This window comes from Eschrichtius robustus, chromosome 1, assembly GCF_028021215.1.
Source record: "Eschrichtius robustus isolate mEscRob2 chromosome 1, mEscRob2.pri, whole genome shotgun sequence".
Lineage (NCBI taxonomy): Eukaryota > Metazoa > Chordata > Mammalia > Artiodactyla > Eschrichtiidae > Eschrichtius > Eschrichtius robustus.
The window spans coordinates 95552577-95573171 of record NC_090824.1 but is presented as its reverse complement, the minus strand read 5'-3'; the positions used below and the strand labels follow the sequence as shown (position 1 = coordinate 95573171).

Sequence of the window (20595 nt, the reverse complement as noted above, 5' to 3'; positions counted from 1 at the left end):
TCCCCTAGAAACTGAAAATTTTGATATAATTTCAAAGTTACAAAAAAGTTACAAGAATAGTGCAAAGAAAGCTCAGATTCACCAATTGTTTATATTTTGCCCCATTTGATCTGTCATTCTCTTTTTCTCTTTTTCTATCTACATCTGTCTATCTATATATTTTTTGCTTGCTGGCTTTCTACCTCCTACCTATTTTCCATTTTAAAGTAAGTTGCAGATATCAGGCCCCTTTACCTCTAAATACTTCAGTGGGTATTTCCTAAGAACAAGGACATTCTCTTTTATAAACAGAGTACAGTTTTTGAAATCAGGAAATTTAACACTGATGCCCTACTACCATCTAATCCACCAGCCATTTTCAAATTTTATCACTTGTCCCAATAAGGTACTAGAGGCTTTAAGAAAATATAAATTATTATAGACCTCATGTTAGTTTCCATTTTAGTATGACTCTCTTTACGAGGAATTAAATATTTTTAATACCTTTCTAAGAGGGGGGAGAAAATGTGAAAAACTACTGAATAAGAGCCAGTCATTATTTTGTGATTTCTGGAAGTAGCAGTTCCAGGAAGGGCTAGGACTTAGGCATGTCATGAGGGACCAAGTGCCGCCAAAGGTCATTCTCCAGATTTCCGCCAGAGACCTTTGGATGCACCACACTCTCGGCATGCTTGTTGCTCTCACAACTACAGATCAACTCTCCATGACTAAAGTAATAAGGAAGACACAGACTTACACCGTGGGACTTATTTATTTTTTTAATTAGAAGAGCTATCAACAGTCGTCCATTTAAACACTTTCACACTACAGGTGAAAAACTGGGGACCCAGATATGTGTAGTGACTGTTGCGAAGTCCTGCAGCTTGTTGGTGGCAGAGTTGTGGCTTGGACCAGATGCAGTCTCTCTGTTCTCTTCTAAGTGTGCTGTGCTAGAGTGACTGCTGTGAATTAATAGGTTTGAATCTCCCAGAAGAAACTATTGGACACAAATGCCTTCAGGCTCTTCCTTTCTTGAATGCATTTACGAGTCAGAACAAAATAAACATTATACAAGATAATGATACTCTCATTCAAGATTTGAGATGAGGCTTCTGTGCCAAATGCTTGTTGGAAGCATTTGTGGAAGGGGATAAAAGGACTGAAGACAATGATTAGAAAAATTACACAGATAATTTACTGACCAGAAACAGGTAAGCTTGAGGCCTATCATGGTGACTTTGTCTTTAAATTTATTGCGCCTGAAAGATGCTTACAATTCTTAAAAGTAAAGCATTAAAACAGCAAACACCCAAACACAGGAGTGATAAATTACTTACGTAATTTTTTCTTCTTCAATGCGATTGATCTTCCCTCCGACATAGATTCTTAATTTACAGTCTCTCCATTTTTTTCTGAGAGTCAAGATATAGGGGATAAGGAGTGTTAACCCTAACAACAAAAAAAGAGTAGATTATGACAAAAGAATGAGCATATCCAACTGAAAGGAAATGAGTAGCTTCATATCTTTAGTCTTTCCCACACTCATAGCTCCTGCATAATTTAAATCTTTGGAGAACACGGAAATGTTATTCTTTAACTGATATCGTTTCATATACGTTCCCATGCAGTTTGTTAAATTTATCAACATAGAAATTCTGCTCCCTAGTGTATATTCTGGAATTTTTTACCTCCATCATCAAACAACCACCAAACATCAATTGTGCCTTTTCCTTGCTTCTTTTTAAATTGGGTGCTGGCTTCCACCAGTTTCTGGTTCATCTCCCCCACATGCATCGACTGGATTGTGTTAATGCTGCTGTCTGTAATGAAAGAGAAAGTAGTACATCCATTTGTCTTTTGAGGAAAGAAGCAAAATAACTTTCTAATAAATCTCTTCAGGAAAATAGAGGAAGGGTCATGAATTTGTAAGTGTTTTTTATGCTTGTGGGTAAATAGTGAGTCCTATTCTCCAAAAAAGGAGAGATGAAGGTCAAATTCCACAATAATTTAGATCACCTTCAATAGTTCAGAAAAACTTGATATTGATCTTATGATTACAGTTTTCATTATAAAGCAGCAGATTTTTTTTTTCAGATCCTTAGTAATCTCTCTCAGAGCAGAACTATTATTTAGACAGGTAACAATGCTAAATTATCTGATACGAAAGCCAAAATATCCCGATTTTTCCAAATTTCAGGTATAACGCAACTTATATTTTCAGATGTACTTAAAAGTAGAACATGTGGTTATTGGTTTTCTAGAGATAAGCAGAAGAATCAGAAGTACTCCTTCACTAGACAATTTGTTCATTTGAGCGCAGTTTTGGTGTAAATTCCATCAACGTCTGGATTATAAACGTTGCCAGGGACCATGAGCATCTTGACTCTCTATGACCCTTTGGTCCTAATGTGGGCCTGGCTTACTCTTCTGTTTTCTCTTCAAGGAATCTGTGACTCTAAGGTAAAGCCATTTGAGCTATTTGAATCTCTGTGAATGAGATGAAAAAGCCAGGAAATATGATTAAAAATACCTTTTCTTGAGTTATAGTTAAGAGTGTACATAAAGTACTTTAAAAAAAATTTTTAATGCGATTTCCACCCTAACATGGACACAGCAAAAGTGTACCCGGGAACTAGGGCAGTGTTTGCTCAGAACCGTTGTTCCTATTTCCCAGTAGGGGTTTCTTTCCTACTACATATATATTATTTCTCATTTCCACATCTTTGAAAGTTGCGACTTCATTGCTCTATTTCAAAGCGATGGTGTCAGCATAGTGCTTAGAGTAGAGCTGACAGCCTCTTCAGAGCTTCCTGTCTGATCTAAGAGGTTCTGAGGATGCTTTGTTCCGTCTTTTGTTGTTTTCATGTTTGGGCCTGTCGGTTCTGAAGCAATTATCTCATATTGTTTGTATCTCCCTAGGACCGCTAAGGGAGAAAGTTAAATATCTTTACAAAACGGACCAAACTCTGCCCCCACTTACATGCAAATCAAAGCATCCAGAGGACCGTGTATGAGTGCCTGGAGGCAGAGTTGGTCCCAACTCAGAAGAGTCGTCAGCTAACAAAGGCCTGGAGCAGTGAAGGGGCCTACTTCAGAGCTGTGTTTGAAAATTTAGGTGTTGGAAACAAAACATAACATAATCTTGCTTTTCTGAACAATGAGACATGTTGACTTTCAGAGGTGTACATTTTTGCCCAAAGTATTGCGATGCAGAAACAGCGTTCTAGAATAAATGAGTCCCACTTTCACTAATAAGGACCTTAATGCTTCCCTCCTCCCCATCAGCTAGAGAACAGTATGGGTTATGACTTCTGAATTTTCCATTGCTTTTCAGATTGTACCATTGCATAGTGCAGATTCAATGGATAGTTAATTCTTCTCATGGGTACACGAAATAATTGAAAAGGAAAGAAGATAGTAGTTAGTATCCAGATGGTCTTATTCTAATATTTACACCCTGAAAGACCTCATGTAACTCCAACTTTGGATTCAAACACATCATTTTTCTAGAAAATGTCCTTTTAAGGGGACAAAGGCACAGTAGGTTCTCCCCTAGTCCATGGAATGTTCCTGGCACCCAAGGGTACCTCTAGTGTTTGAAGAGGGGAAATGTTTGGATTTCCTATAATTCTATGTAAATATATAAAAATGTTGTATTACAGGTTAAATTTAGTCCTTGGGTCACAGTAGGAAAATAAGCAAACAGAACCAAACCTTTTCCAGGGTAGGAGACAACCTCTTTGAAGGGCCTCTTTGAAAGGTTGGCTCTTATTAACCTAGACCAGCAGCTAAGTCTCAATTTGGATCTTGCTACTTGACTTGGAGACCCTGCCAGAGAAATGATCTTTCCTGGGCCTTACACCAGTGAATGACTTCAGTAACTATATAGGATTATTTGTGCGTGAAAGAAAAAAATGTTAACATTCTAATTTTCTACCAGCAGAGGTCGCTGTGGACCTCATTAAACTCAAACCGGCAGCGTTTCTGGAAAGAAAGCAATTTTCAAAAAAATCAGTTATTTGAATCACCTGTTTATTAAACTTATAACAAGGTCTCATTCTGTGGTCCTCCATTTCTGGAATGTATACTGAACATTCAGAGATAAGTGTACCATTCAGCCACAATCTGCAGGTAATTAGTGTCAATGAAGTTCCAAGTCCGGAATTCTGGTTTGTGATAGAGATGCATTTTTGAAATTAGAATTCTATCTGGATCCCTTATTTACCTGTACCCGTCGACTTTCAATCTCCTGAAATGTCTGCAAGGTGTGCGTGAGGTGTGTGGGTGTAGATAAACCAGTTTGGGGGCTGGGTCACGAATTTCTGTCCCCTTTACATCTTAACTAAGAATTTTCTATTTTCTGACGTTCCATCTGCTTAAGCACGGTATGACTCCCAAACCAAATATTATTTTAAAACAAAGTTTTTACAGTAAGATGGTACAAAGGGGTGAATGTTGTTGATAAATGACAATAGCTTCTACCTTTTAGCCATACTATCTTCTCTTAAGGAAATATCTTTCGGTCCTTACCTACACTCAATGCCCCCAACGTCTTAGATGCTGACTACTGACCCCTATAGACACTCAAGTCGTGGCTCGTCTTGTAATCTTTCCTGTAAATTTTAAAGGCACTTACCTTTCTTGGGAGTTGGCTTAGTAATGTTCAGCTTGCCAGCTTTTTTAAACAAGCCTCTGAGGCCTCCACTTTCTTCTTCGCATTCATTATCTTTGATAGTGGCTTCCAAAGCCAGTCTCTCCTGTTCTAATTTCTCTAATTCATCTGATGAAAGAAGACAAAATCACTTACTCTGCTCAGAGCAACGAAGTTTCTAGGAACAATCTTATTAACGATTTTAATATTAAAAATGGTGTCTATGCAATTAAATGATTATTTATACATAATATGATTTTTCTGAATGATTATTAAAATAACGTATATCACTAAATTGTATTCAGAAAGTAACAACTAGCTCAGAAAAATGACTCTATGTGTTGTTATAATACATGAAGACACTGGGTTTTTTATGTGTGAGGGCAAGGGAGGCTATTTAATGCCATCTTTATTTACTACTGGCAACACAAAATACCAGATCCACTGTAATAAGATCTTGTACACCGAAAGCTACTGATTTACTGACCTAAGCTACTGGGCCAGATATTTTACAACTGGGAGTGACAAAAATTACGGAAGTATACTGGGTGTATATCAGGCACAGAGCAATGCCTCCTGAATTGAAACATAAAACTAGAGAACAAGAATTAAGGAAAGAGAACCATATCTAATAATAAACCCTGTGGGCTCCAAGTACAAATTACAGTGAAAAATATCCACCACCAACAATTCTTTCCAAGAAGGAAAATACTTTCTGGAGTGAGTGACCAAAGCAAAAGAAATAAAAGCTGAGGTTTCTGTGTGCCTGTCAGAATCCACATTGCTAAAAAGGGCCTCATGACACTGGAGTCTGGAATAAGAGTCAAGCTGTGCCAAATGTCCTGTCCAGGGTTTAGACCTACTATCCAAGCTTTTATGTTGCGTTTAGCTGCCTTTTATCTTTTTTGGATTCTGATTGTGACGGAAAATTCCTAGCTGCTATGTAATCATTGCATCCCTCTCTGACCTTAACCTGTGCTGAATCAGGGTAAATAAGACTTTAAAGGCAATCATATGGCTGTGTTAAAGAATGATGGGCATTCTTGCTTACAGTCGTAAGGTGGCACTCTTGTCAGAGTCCCTCATCTTCTTGCCTACTAAAGACAGAGCCTTAGAAAATGAGCCAGGTTCCGAGGAAGAGAGTAGAAAACCTAGATTCAGTGTCACGAAACACAGGTAGGGCTACTGTAAATGTCAACCCTCGGAGCCTGTTGCCTTATCTATCTGGGAAGTGAAGCTATACAAACTCTAGATTTATCAATTTTGTACTAACTAAATCTGTCAGGCCAGTCACATCCCTAGATGGTGCTGTTATTCAGCTATACAGAATTGTCTGGCCCCTTTCCAGGTGCTAGCAATTAATCTTTTGCCAGTGGCATGAGATTTAAGGTCAAATCACCCATGTGATTTCCCCAGAGCTTCAAAGGTTCTCAAGACCAGCAAGCAGCTATAGAAAATCTAAGAAATCAGATAGATGGTATTAAAGCTGAGACAGGAGTTGCTTACCCCTGACTTTCAAAAGGTGAACACGAGCTGCATTGCACTGGCGGTCATAACCTATTACAGCTCTGCTCCTGGCTTTATGTGACATTGGGCAAGTCATTTACTTTTCCTATGCCTCTGATTTCCTATCTGTGAAATGGAAAATTGTAACCCTTCGCCTTTCCCACCCTCCTAGCGTTGCAAAAAAGAATAAACAGCTCCTGAATAGTGCTTTGTTGCTCCTTAGAGAACGAAGCAATGAGTGCATTTCTATAGGCAGTGTATTGATGCAACTTCTGGAAATCGGCTTAGTCATGCAAAGCAAATCAAGTATTTTGAGAAGCCTGGGAGTTACTTTAGAATTTAATATTTATTGTACACTCTTGGGTGCCAGGGACTGTGCTGCATATTATTCATTCCCAAACAACTCTGAGAAAGTGACTATTATTATCCTCATTTTGTAGATGAAGAAACTGAGGCTCAGAAAGTTTAAGTAATTTGTCTGATGTCACCCAGCAAATAACAGGGTTCCTGTGCAAAGAAGTCTGCTTGACTCCAAATTCTGTATGCTCTCCTCTATGAAGACCTTCTGCTGTTGGCTTATTGCTATTATTTCAGAGCTGTTTTTATTAACCTCCAACTCTTTATCCTCAGATGAACCTAAACACTCAGGCACATGCTGTAATGCCAAGTTAGTTCCCCAAAACTGTGGTCCCCTCAAAATTGTCATTTTAAAGAGAAGACTCTTAAGGATATGGGTACCTATGACAGGCTGCCCCAGAAAAGCAGCATCACTGTTCTGGGTGATAGGTCACTAGCTATTACCCATTCTGTGGGTTGTTGCAGGGGTCAGCTATGGGGTCACTCGTTCTTTGCAGTCCTCTGGAAGGCACGTATTTGTGAGCTGCTTCGGGGGCAACTGCAAGGGTTACACTGGCGAGGGGGTTCTTCTACTTTTCTTTTTTTAGCATACCCTGTGATTAGCCACTACTTGCCATGTTCTTTGTCCTCTAATTTGGACAAAGGAGGCAAAATAAATAAATCCTCCTTTGTAAGGATTCAGCTGGCTGAGTGAACCGGGAGCTGCTCCAATAATTTGCTCAAAGGTATGTACAGGGCAAACTGCAAAATCCCAGGCCTGAGAGACAAAACTAGACTTTGTGTGAATGAGTCAGATTCAGCAGTTCCCTCAAAGACGACAGAGACAGAGGGTGACAGAGTCAATTCTAAAGGCTAAAATCTGCCTGCTTGGACATCTTGGATTTTCAGATCCACACGGTGGTATGACCACTCACGGTGATTTTGCAAATTCTTATTAAAGCGAATTCTTAATTATTCACTTTGTAGGTGATCTAAGGCCTCCTTCTGTGCGCTCCCTCCTTTTCTCTTTTCAGTGCTAGGTAGAAGTGACATTTTGATTATCTATTCTCCTGAATTATCTATCTGACCTACTGTTTGCCTCTGTTTGCATGAGCAATCACGAGTAGACTTTGTCCAAACATTTCTTTCAGCTGGAGTACTGGCTAGCTGACTTGCAAAAGTGTACCATTAATCACAGGAGAGATAAGGCAAGGGGGTTAGGAATGGATAGATGTAAACTGATTTCCACGAGGCTGACTGAAAACTACTCATTTCTTTACTGTTTCCACCACCACCACCATACACTGTGAGGTTCAGGATTCACAATGCCCTTTCCAATAGTATTTTATTTCATCCCAGCACCAATACTGGGATGCAGGCAGAGCTTAGTAGCATTCTCCTCGTTCTCCCCATTTTACTGTGAAGGAAACTTGGGTTCAGACTATTCAAGTGATTTGTCCGAGGTTGCATAGCTAGTGACTCAGGTCTTCTGTTTCCAATTCTAGTGTTCATCCTCCTACCGTCGTTCATCAGTGATATGCTCTGACTGCCAACACCTGTCTATTGAAAAAATACCCAGTATGCATTTTTTGAAAAAAACATCCTCAAATTTCTGTCAGAGAAATTTCTGTAACACTCCATATTTCCATAATATTCTTCCTCAACCTTTATTCCACTAACTATAACTGTGTGACATGGAATAGAGTTTTAAGAGACATGTCTGTTATAACCCCACTAGTCTGCAAACTCTTGGAGGGTAGCTTATGTCATATTTCATTACCACCATTTACTGAAAGTTTATTTTGTTTGAAGTACAATGCCAAATACTTTGCAGCCATCATATCCTTTAATCCAAGCAACAAATCTGTGAGGTAGGTACTATAATTATTCCCATTTGGATAACTGAGTTTGAACCCAGGCCTGTCTGATTCCAAAACCTATGCTTAGGCTTCCCAGACTCCCTCTCACATTCTTAGTTGTGCCCCTGCCTTGCTAGTGCTCACCACCATAATCACTCAAGAATAGTTTGTTGAAATAAAAGAACAGCTCAATTCTGTTCCCTACAGTTCAATACATTTGAGAGCATTATCTCTATAAAGGAAGAAAAACATGTGAAATGTTGTCAGGGGTGGGAGTGTGTACAGTATGTATGTATGTAAGGGGGGTTGGTACAAAAGACAGTGTTTGAAAGAAGTAGAGTTAATGCTACTCTATACAGAGTTATAAAAAGAGGGGCTGATAGCAGCTGATGGTACAAACCAGGCTGGAATGTGACAGAAGGTAGGACAGGTGGAATTAATCTGAAGAATGAGAGGCAAGGAAAGGGCCCCTTACCCTGGAAAGGGCCACCACCTGGGCATCTGGTGGGACTCTGAATCTTGCATATTAGTTTCATATTATATCACATTTACAAAGCCACAGAGCTAGGGAGAGAGAGTAAAAGCCTGCCCTTCTCTCATGCCAAGATTAAGAGGATCCCAGAGGTTCTAATGATGGAAGAAAAAGCTTAGACTTTTAGGATCTATCAGTTGAGAGTGAGTTTCTGAGTCTTCGTACGTTCCCCAAAACTGTTCTCATAGGAAAAACGGAGAGTGAATCCTGAGCTGTATCCTTATGCAAATGCCAAAACCACTTGAACAGTAGTTTATTTTCTAGTCCTTTATAAACTGATTGCATGATAACCAACTGGAGTGACTATTTTGAAATTCAGTTTAGTTGTCAAGGTTGCCTCGAATGGTCTATTTACAGTCTTTTTTTTTTTTCTTTTTTAGCAACGTCTTTTAGAAATAGGCAGGAGTTGCAGTTCAGTCTGAATCTGAAAGATAGAGAATAGTCAAATATCTGACAACAGAAGAGAGCAGGGAAACCCACCGAGGAATCGCGTATCCTCCAACTTCACAGCATGCTTTTTCTTTATTAATTATTAAATTATGATTCTTTCTTGATCAATCAACTCAAAGCTGTAAATGCTCACATGAATCAATGTGCCGTACCCCAGGTGAAGTCTAGTTGAATTGAAGGCAGGAAGGAATCCTGCAGTGGTTGCCTTCCAATCAAGTAATTATTTGCTACACTGCCATCTGTCTTTATTTTGCTAAGCCACTCTATCAGACACAGCAGAACCCTCGTGCTCTCAGATGGTCATAAATCGTGCAGTACTTACATGGAACACTTGACCGCAGTATATTGCGAATCACGTTTCATCACGTTATTTCCTACCAGTACAATTTGGACTCTATGTTGTAGTTGGCAAACTTGCTAAATACCCGTGGGAAGTGAACAATATGAAATACTGCATTTTTTTGTGTTGTCAGGCAATAAACTAATTTCTTAAGAGAAACTATCAGCCATCAGTACTGGATGAGTTGCTGCACTATACAAGTAATAATGCTATGAGCATCAATCTTATTTACATAAAAAGTTATTCTCCTCACATAAGCCTGAGACACAGTATAGAAATAATTGTCATTAGCTGGTAAATTACCTATAAAGTTGATTTCTATTCACTGCTTTATTAACTACAGTATATGGGCACTCTGAATTGCTAATATTTCCTTTAAATTATAATCTGTGATGACACTGTGGTGTCTGTTTTGGAAAAGCTATAATGATTATCATTAACATATTGTAATGCAATACTTAAGATTTATCAGGCTCTTATTAAGCCCTATATTACAGCACAATACAATGAAATGCAAGCTTATTTCTTCGGGTTCAAAATCTAATATGAGGGTTGTGTCATAAATTACGTAACTTCAAAACGATGCATGGAAATGTGGGGTAAAGTTAATTTCTATCATTATGCTGTTGTTTTTCTGCATGTTCGTGTATTTGTGTAACGCTGTTTTTTCATTTACTCTAGATAATTGGTACTTATAATTATTTTATTAGCATCCTACTGCATTTTCCCTTTCTTGACTAAGAAGCAAAAATATTTCAAACATCAAAGTTGATATAAATTAGATACATCCCTTGGGAAATTAAAAGGGGATGCAGTTCACTGCCAGGGTTCTTTCAGAAACATACAGAATTTGCTTGCTGTATTGCTTTATAGAACTAAGTTGACGGTGCATTTTGGCAGATGGAGCAGCGAGGGGGGGGAGCTACATCACATCTTTCAGCTTGAAGAGATCAACATACAAAACAAATGCAAATGTATAATTTAATACAAATTGTATTTTGCATTCTCATTTTTTTAGATGGAAAAACAGCACAGCACAAAAGGCTGAAAAATTAAAGTAAAATGTAGAAGGTTAACAGAACAGGTCTCTTCATATTAGGTTCTTGTGATTGTCCTCGACATCATGTCTATCTCACCACAGTCAGGCAGCCTCTATGCTGCATTTCTGAAGGAATAGCCTTGTTCCATTCCCATCTCTCAGATTTTACCACTGCTTCTCATTATGTAAGTCATGTCCTCTCTAGCTCTCCTTTTAGAAAGGTAGAATAGAGGCTTCAAACAGACATAGGTTCGAATATTAGCTCTACTAATTACTAGCACTGTGGATCTTAGGGAAGCCTCAATTTTATTAGCTGTAAAATGGGGACGATGATTGTATTTTCTTTATAGGGTAGTTGGGATGATAACTGTTACACGTGAACATGAAGCATAACACATGGCGCATAATAAGTGCTCAAAAATTTGAGCTACTGTTGCTGCAATGTATTAAGTTCTACTAGGAAGGAATATAAATGAATCATGAACACCATGTAGAATTAGTATATCTGACCTGGAGATATAAAGGGTCCATGAAAAAGAAAAGGGGCATAAAAAAGGAAGGCCGAAGGCACCAAAGATAACCTTTATATTGCAATTTTGCATAGGATGGACTGTACTCTCAGTTTTATTTTTTAAAGCTCTTCATACAAAATCATAGAGTATACATATCAGATAGTGGTTCTCCATCGTTTACAAGTGCTTGATTTCTAATTTCTTCTTTCTCCTCTCTCCCTTGCAAGAAAAGAATTGTTGCATCACAAAAATTCACCTAATTCACTCATGTTCCCTTCTGTTAGGATGGAGACAATCGTGAAATGCCCAAATAGAATCTGAACCCATTAGGCACCTGCACTGTCAAATCTCTTGCAGGCTTTTCCTTTCTGTGAACCTATCCGGCAAAACCCTGATCCTCTTTGCCCTGGAGACCAAGTGCCACTAGAGAAAAAGCGGACAGCTCGCAAACTTGCTCCAACTACATAGAGAGAATTGAGACTGTTGTGCATGATCGTCCTCGATTTACCACTCTTACAAATCCACAGACCTCTTCATCAGTCCTCCCCTCTTTACTCTAATTTTAGAAGATGAAGCATTTTTCTTCTGTGTTAGGCCAACTCTTTCATTCATGCCCTTCCCTGGATTCTTCCTGTTCCTCCAGGATCTTACTCCCTGGTCATCTCTTTCTTTACCCTCATCTTCAATCCCTCCTACTCTCCTGAGCCCGTCTTTTTCAGCCTGGAAACAAGCCTTTCTCCCATTCTAAGGTCTTTAGGTCTCCCTGTAGGAAACCTCCTCAACCTCATTCCTCTCCTTAACTTCCAGACTTCTCATGTGGTGGGCCACATCCACATTCTCTGCCTCGTCATTGCATATTCTCTCCTTAAGCTACTGCACTCTGGATTCTGTCAACACCGCTCTACGGAAATTGTTCCAAGATCATCTGTGCCATGTCAATTATATTTCATTTGCAATTGTACTGGTATTTTTTGCTGCATTTGGCGATGCTGATAATTCTTCTCATGCTGAGCACTCTGCTCCCGACTTTCATGACAACACAGACTCCTGGTTCCTTTACTTCTCTGGCCGCTCCTTCCCTGCTCCTCCTTGGGGACCCTTTTCCTGTGCCTTGGGGCTCTTGACTATACACACTTTTGGGGTTATATTTTCCAGTGTCACAGTTTCAATTTTCACCTTAATTATGATGCCTCTTGTCTTAATTTGGTGGGGCTGTCATAACACATACCATAGACTGGACAGAACACAACCGAAATTTATTTTCTTGCAGTTCTGGAGACTAGAAGTCCAATGTCAGGGTGTTGGCAGGGTTGGTTTCATTCTGAGGCCTCTCTCCTTGGTTTGTAGATGGCCATCTTCTCCCTTTGTCTTCACATGATCTTTCCTCTGTGCTTGTCTGTGTCCTATCTCCTCTTTTCATAAGGACTCCATTCACATGGGATTAGGACCAAACCTACCGATCTCATTTTACCTTCCTTACTTCTTTAAAGGCCCTGTCTCTAAATACAGTCACATTCTGAGGTTAGGACCACAACATACGAGTTCTGGAGGACACAATTTGGCCCAAAACATCTAAATCGACATCTCCAGCTCAGATTTCTCCTTTAAGACCAGGACTGTCTAAATGCCGATTGGACAATTCTGGTAGGATTTCCCACAGGACCTTGTTTAAAACTGAACCAGACATCTCTTCATTAAACCTGCTCTTCCTCCTGTGTTTCCCATTTCCATTGGTAGCACCACCGTTCATTGTCAGCCAGAGAATATTTTTTCACTCCTCCCTCTCCCACATCCCACACATCCTATCAAGCCTAAAATGCTGCTCTTTGTACCTCCAAAGTACTCTGTCCTTTTCTCTCCATCCCCTGAGAGAGGCTGCTCTAGTCCAGGCTGTTAGCTTCTCTGGCTTTATTACAAAAATCTTTTTGATTTGTGTTTCTGTCTCTATTCTAGTCCTCTTCACGTCCGTGCCTCATGTAACTGAAAGAGTATGAGATCTAAAACTCAAATTTCACCATATTATTCCCTCACTTAAATCTCTTCAGCAGTTCCTCATTGTCTATAGAATATGGCCCACAATTTTTAATATGACAAATGAGCCTTTTAAAATCAGCATCTTATATCAGCAGCTTCATATTTCGCTATTTCACTATTGTCTGCTTCATACTTTTTTTTTTTTTTTTTTTTAAGGGAGCTTCCCGGACCAGGGCTGGAACCCGCGTCCCCTGCATTGGCAGGTGGATTCTTAACCACTGAGCCACCAGGGAAGCCCCATACTTTTCACTTCAGTTACATGAATCTGCTTTCGGTTGCCCATATACCCCATTCCTCCATATTCCTGTGTCTTCACATCTTTGCTAATGCTCTCCTCTTTGCCAGGAATACTGTTGCTCAAACTCTCATTTTCCTCTCTCCCAACATTGCCTGGTTAACTCCTACTCATCCACTAGATCTAAAATCAAAGGTAATTTCCTCCAGGAAGCCTTTTGGAGTTAAGTGCCCCTTTTCTCTTTCCCATAATACCCTATTATCACACTAACAGTACACCCATTTCCATCATGGGGCTGTGAGTGTCTTGAGATTACAGACTCTTGTTAGTCTTAGTCTACCCAGCGCTGACATATACACCATGCCTGGTACACAAGAGGTACCTTTTGTTTTAGTGTCATCTTGTCAGTGGACTCTATTGTGAAGTTTAGCTAAAGAGATAAGTAATGGATTAGAGTTCTATCTTAATATTTTAGCGACTCTTTAGGTGTGTCCTTCACTCCATACACGAGAGGATGTGTTTAAACTCTAAGACTAAACAAGTAGTATATGGACTCCTCTACAGGGAAAAACCAGAATCACTAAACTGAATTAGCGTTTCTGCCTCTGACTTAGATTGGTGATTCACAGCATGATACATTCAGGCTCATTTCCATGTTAGCTACAAACCAGATCATAGACTCTTGAAAACAAAATACATGGTTTTCTGAGGAAACAATCTTCATTTTCTGAAACATCTTGCAAAAATCAATTTGGCAGTTTATTTTACCAAAGGTATTTCTTTTTAGTGATGCTAGCTTTGTGGTTTTGTGACGAGAAGAATAATTGATATCTGCCCTGAATGATTCTATATTTTTGGTTAGCAGGACAAAGGCCACTTGCATTAGCAATGAGGAAAACACTGGGAAAGTGTACACACCTCGTGTCAGCACAAGAACGTTAGCTGCACTGTTGGGGATTTTGTCTGTATTGGGTACTGTGCTATCCCCAGAACCTAGAACAATGCCAGGCAGGGAGTAGGTGCTCAATGAATATCTATTGGTTGAGTAAAGAAAATACATACCTTGCACCTGAAGAACCTGGGAGATGTCAAACCCTTGGCTGATTCTGACTATGACAACACCAATCTCAAAATCAAACGCATCACTGAAAGTGGAAGCAAAATGGTTAGTGATTTAAATGACTCCTTTAATCCTCAAGATTTGGACTAATACTGAACTTGCTTCTAGGATTTTAATGTAATTAAACTACAAAAATTCACTTTCAAACATAGCCAGGAGCTGATAGCCTTTTCTGTTTGTTTGTTTTCCCTTGATGTCTTTTAAAAATGTATTTTGAGTAAAGGTAACTAACTCTTTTTCAAACAATACCATCAACTAGAATTTTGATTAAGATTAGAATTTTGATTATTTAAAATACTTGATTCTTTTCTAATGTAAACAAAACAATTGCTGAAATATTTAGAACAGAAGTTTCAAGGCTGCAAAGAGCCTTTGAAATTATCAGTCAAACCTCTTACCCATTGAGGAGGAATCCTACAACATTTTGGACATCAAGTTCCCAATTAAAAACGTCTCCAGTTCCTCTAGGGAACTTTTATCATTGACTCTGGAGAGACCATTTGAAGCAACACTTTTTCATGGCAACTCTATCCTGTTGAAATTGGCAGTTGTGCCTTCTCTAAACCCAACCCAATGGAATTAGATTATCTAGAAGGGAAAGAAAGCCTTGCTCTTTTAACTGTGCTCTCGCAGAACATTTTTTCTTTGCCCTTAAATATTTGGCAAACTGATTAGTACTTTGAGTTCATTTGAAATATTCTCCTTGGGAGTTCCCTTGTTCAATCGTTTATGGATTGAACGAAGCCCAAGGAACCTTTCCGTTCGGTTGTCCTTTCCCAGAAACAATGCAGTTTGTGATTGTCTCACGATATGCAAACAAGTCTCTAGCCAAAGTAAACCTGAATTTTCAAATAGTGATATAAATAAGTTCAGTATAATATGAATATCCATTCAAAATTTGAACCGTAAGTGAACTTCACTTAAAAAAATAGATCCATTCTAGCAAAAGTGCCACAAGGTAAATTTCTGATAAATCTTGTTTGAGGTGTCCTTGATTATAAAAAGTAGACAGTGTGTTCCACAAAAAATATCTGGATTCTGCGTTAGGCAGAATAATTGTGGATCCCCAAAGGCATCCACATTCTAATCCCTGGAACCTATGAATATGTTACTTTACGTGGCAGAAAGGACTTTGCAGATGTGATTAGGTTAAGGACCATGAGACGGGGAGACTATCTATCCTGGATAATGTGGGTGGGCCCAGTGTAATCACAAGGGTCCTTAAAAGTGAAATTGGGAGGCAGAAGAGGAGGTCAGAATAATGTGGTGTGAGAAGGACTTGACACATCAAGAGCTTTGCGGATGGAGGCAGGGGCCATGAGCAGTGGGCAGCCTCTAGAACCTAGAAAAGGCAAGCCCAGGAATTCTCTCCTAGAGCCTCCAGAAGGGAAAACAGCTCAGCCCACACCTTGATTCCAGCTCAGGAAGTTAGTGTCTGAGCTTTTTTATAAAATTGAAGTATAGTTGACTTACAATGTTTTATTTGTTTCTGGTGTACAGCAAAGTGATTCAGTTATATATATATATATATTCTTTTTCATATTCTTTTCCATTATGGTTTATTAGAGGATATTGAATATAGTTCCCTGTGCTGTCCAGTAGGACCTTGTTGTTCATCTATTTTATAAATAGTAGTTTGTTATCTACTAGTACCAAACTCCTAATTTATCCCTCCCTCACCCCCTTTCCCCTTTGGTAACTAAACCTAAGTTTGTTTTCTAAGTCCATGAGTCTGTCTGTTTTGTAAATACGTTCATTTGTGTCATATTTTAGATTCCACGTATGAGTGATACCATATGGTATTTGTCTTTCTCTTTCTGAGTCTCAGACTTTTAACCTATGTATTTGTAAGCTAACACATTTGTGTTGTTTTAAGTCATTAAGTTTGAGGTAATTTTTTATGGCAGCCCATGGAAACTAATACAATTATTTTAATTAAAATTAAACCATACTTAAGAATATTACAGAAATTTAAAATCTTTTAGTCAAAGAAAAATGGTAAAATATTGTACTATTGTAGTGATACCCCTTTATGTTAATAATAATACTGTGCTTTACATCATAAAACAGAACAGAACGAAAAAGTTAGAAAGGGAAATACAGCATGGATGTCTGATTTTCTTCCTTCTGTATTGACTGACCCCAGTGCTGTTGTAATAAAGTCATTTAACTTCACCAAACCAGCTAAGTTTTATACTATTACAAATCTGAGCCACCTTAACACTGAACTTTATTACCAAGAAGACCAATCATTAATGTGGTATAAAAGCCAGAAGTCTCCTCAGCTTGATATTACTGGGTTTGATTATTTTGGTCCTTTGAATTTTTACAATGTTTTGGATGGTAGGGAGTTTGGAAGACGAACTCAGATAATTTTGTATCAACTGATGGACTCTTTGACTGAAGGTTCACATATTTCTTCCTATTTGCTCCACCCTTTTTTGTTCCCAAAGGTGAGGACAACATTTTACTGAAGAATCTGGATGACAGAGTGTGGATCTAATGCGTTTCTAAGAATGTCTAGTCAGCAACTGAGTGTGATTTAAAATATATCAAAATGCTGTTTGCTAAGCCTGGCAAAATTCTGTCCCTGATCACCTGGTTTAGCCTTAACCTACTGAACTTAGAGCACCAGCAGAAGCCAGATAGCAGCACGTGGCATCCAGCCTTATTATATGTTTAGGGAACACAATTCAGGAGGATACATTTAATACATGGGTTCCCCAGGTTAAGAGGACTGTTAAGTGAATGTCTGTTTGGTCAGTAATGCATACAATTTCAGAAGATGAAAATTATTTTCTTATGCTTTTTTTTTTTTTTTTTAAGGAACTCCTTTATTTACTTGTTTATTTATTTATTTTTGGCTGTGTTGGGTCTTCGTTTCTGTGCGAGGGCTTTCTCTACTTGCGGCAAGTGGGGGCCACTCTTCATCGCGGTGCGTGGGCCTCTCACTATGGCGGCCTCTCTTGTTGTGGAGCACAGGCTCCAGACGCACAGGCTCAGTAGTTGTGGCTCACGGGCCTAGTTGCTCCGCGGCATGTGGGATCTTCCCAGACCAGGGCTCGAACCCGTGTCCCTTGCATTGGCAGGCAGACTCTCAACCACTGCGCCACCAGGGAAGCCCCATGCTTCTTTTTAATAGAACTAATATTAGAATACTTTTGTTATGTTCCCTAAATCTCCCCCAAATAATGGTAAATGTGATGCTCATTCTAGCAGGGGCCAGAGGACAGATCCTGGTATAAGGAGCACTGCGTATATGCTTGCTTTGCAGGGATGAGGATTTCTTTCCTGTGTATTATGCATGTTTAAGGGCAGCCAGACCTCTCAGCACGTTCTCCGCCCTGTGGTATGAAATCAGAGCGAAGTCAGAACCCAGACAGAGGAAATCTTCCATTTTCAGAGCTGTTAACACAAAAGACGGCTGTTAGGGGTAGCTAACGTTGCCCCCCTTGAGGCAAAGCTGGTTAAGTATGTTCAAGCCTGGAAGAAAGGCTCAATTTTCTAGAATGTCACTGAGGACACCCTGAGCTTCTCTGTACGTGTAGAATTTGTTTTCTCTTACTCAAAAGAAGGAACCAAGCCAGGTAATACTTTGTGTATATATATACTTTTGGAGGTCGCATAGCATTGGGATCATTAGTTTAAACTTTGAATTCAGTTGGTCCTGGGTCAGAATTCCAGCTTTGTCACTTATAAGACTCTGTCATTTTCTGCATTTTACTTAATTTTTTTTTATTTTTTATTTTTATTTATTGGCTGTGTTGGGTCTTCATTTCTGTGCGAGGGCTTTCTCTAGTTGCGGCAAGCGGGGGCCACTCTTCATCGCGGTGCGCGGGCCTCTCACTATCGCGGCCTCTCTTGTTGCGGAGCACAGGCTCCAGACGTGCAGGCTCAGTAATTGTGGCTCACGGGCCCAGCTGCTCCGCGGCATGTGGGATCTTCCCAGAGCAGGGCTCGAACCCGTGTCCCCTGCATTGGCAGGCAGATTCTCAACCACTGCGCCACCAGGGAAGCCCCATTTTACTTAATTTTTAATGTCTGTGTCTCTACTTTAAAAATGGGAACAGTACTTCCCATTTGAAGTACTTACTTCAAACGCTTCTTGTGAGAATTAAGTGGGATAATTCATGTTAAGGACATTAGCCTGGCACCGGCTAGTCTTTTAAGGATTATCATTATTATCCCTTTCCCAAGACTTCTTCAATTTTTAGATATTAGATGTCACATACCTTTTAAAACTCACTTTTTGTCTATAAACCAACACTGCTACCTCAGCAAAGGGAGAGCTTGAGGCTCTGGGGTAGTGAACTCATTATCCAAGGCTCGGGATAAGACAACGACTGAATTGAGCACACCAGTCAACCGAAGATCCAAGTGTTTTGAAAGAACGATTCCTTCCTTACCTAGTTGTCCTTTGCTTTTGCTCTTATAAATAGGTTTTAAGATTGTAGCTCTTAATATTTACCTTTTTCTTTGACACCAAATTTCCCCAACCCTGCCTCCTCTGATGCTATGATTCCCTCAAGTTCTATTATACTGGCAATGTTTTCTCACTTTGGTAAAGAATTCAGAGTACCAGGGGAATGTCTTCTTCTCAGGCAATTTATTCTGTACAACAGTGTCAGTTATGTACTGCCCTTGTTAGTGCTTTATAAACAAGAGCACGTCTTGAAAGCCATCACTTACTGTATGATTCCCACGTAGTTTTCAATCTCTGTCAGGGGAGCCTTCCTCCAGTTTTTTTTATATCCGATCACCAGAGTGTTTGGTTTCATTCTTCCTAAGCCTGAGGCCTAAACAGAGGAGATAAACACATGGACAATCCTTACCAGGCCAGGAAACTACCACTGCAAATGAAAAATAATGTCCAAAAGAGCACTGAAGTAATGTTTGAAGATTCTGAAGATTAGATTACATTTTAGTGTATGTCCTTCATGCCTGTACTCAAGCATAAAATAGAAAGATGAGTTCTAAATCATCTCAGCCATAAATGGATTTTAAATGACAGAAATGAAGCTTTTCTAAATTAGCAGTCATTTGCATTTCTTCTGATACACTCATTAAAATGGTTCAGTAATTTAAAATCAAGTGAGGGTCGGCTTATCTGTTGGCGTGCGTGTTGTAACTTAGTGGTTCAAAGCTCATTTCCACCTGCTGTATCCATAATGTCATTAGCAATAAAATCCACGTTTGGAAAGTTCTTATATAGAAGGATGGCTGAAACTTCTACTTACATTATTTATTGAAGAATAACTGAACTATGTTTCCAGAACCTAAATCTCTTACATGACAGTATCATGAATAGCCATCTTCCATATCAGAAGTTTCACTACCCCCATTAGATGACAGAATACGGCTTCCAGTTAATTAAATTTAATCCGGCAATATTGCTGAGCACCTATTAATTGCAAAGTGCTGTGTTAGGTGCTGTGAGAGAGTAGTGAGGCATATTCTTTGGCCTGAAGGAGCTTAGAATAAGGTTGAGGTGAGGAGATATATAATAATTATAATTCAAGTGCAAATGCAGTAGGAAATCATATGGAATCATAAAGGAAGAAAATTTGAATTCCAGCTAAGGATTCATGAATGGTTTCATGGGAGAGGTGGCATTTGTTTTGGATCTTGCAGGTTGGTTAGATGTTGCCAAGTAAAGGTAAGGAGAGCCGTGGAAGTGAAGGAAGGATATTCTGGGTTATGGGAAGAGTGAAACAAATGATCGAGGGGGGTATTTTAGAGGGGACAGTAGCAAGTGGAAAGAGATAGGCATTGATGGAGGGTTCCTGGAATAAACTTTGCCTCCACCACATTTGGTGTATTGCCCTTAGAAATGTACAGGTAGCAGAACAGCTCCTTAGAGCTGTCATCTGGCCCCTGGCAGATGCACGGCAGTATGGATGTAGTCTTCTCCATGACTGCAGTTTGGGGATGTGGTCATTGATACCGTTATTTCTTTATTCAAAATGCTGTAGTTGTCAGTGCTTCCCTTTAGTGCCACTCTG

At 39.4% G+C, this 20595-nt stretch overlaps 1 protein-coding gene and 1 long non-coding RNA gene across 5 annotated transcripts in view; one reads left to right on the top strand and one right to left on the bottom strand.

Moving 5' to 3' along the window:
- LOC137769351 (uncharacterized) overlaps positions 1-20595 on the top strand; it is a 141837-nt gene that overhangs the window by 38149 nt on the left and 83093 nt on the right. The window lies entirely within an intron of this gene.
- The window catches only part of SLC12A1 (solute carrier family 12 member 1), a 92506-nt gene that overhangs the window by 11080 nt on the left and 60831 nt on the right, over positions 1-20595 (bottom strand). For both annotated transcript variants that reach the window (XM_068551082.1, XM_068551073.1), the window contains 5 exons: positions 19283-19389; positions 14536-14618; positions 4616-4759; positions 1668-1799; positions 1317-1428 (listed from right to left, as the gene is read on the bottom strand). In XM_068551082.1, coding sequence (XP_068407183.1) covers positions 1317-1428; positions 1668-1799; positions 4616-4759; positions 14536-14618; positions 19283-19389 — 578 coding nt within the window. The remainder of the gene's footprint in view (positions 1-1316; positions 1429-1667; positions 1800-4615; positions 4760-14535; positions 14619-19282; positions 19390-20595) is intronic.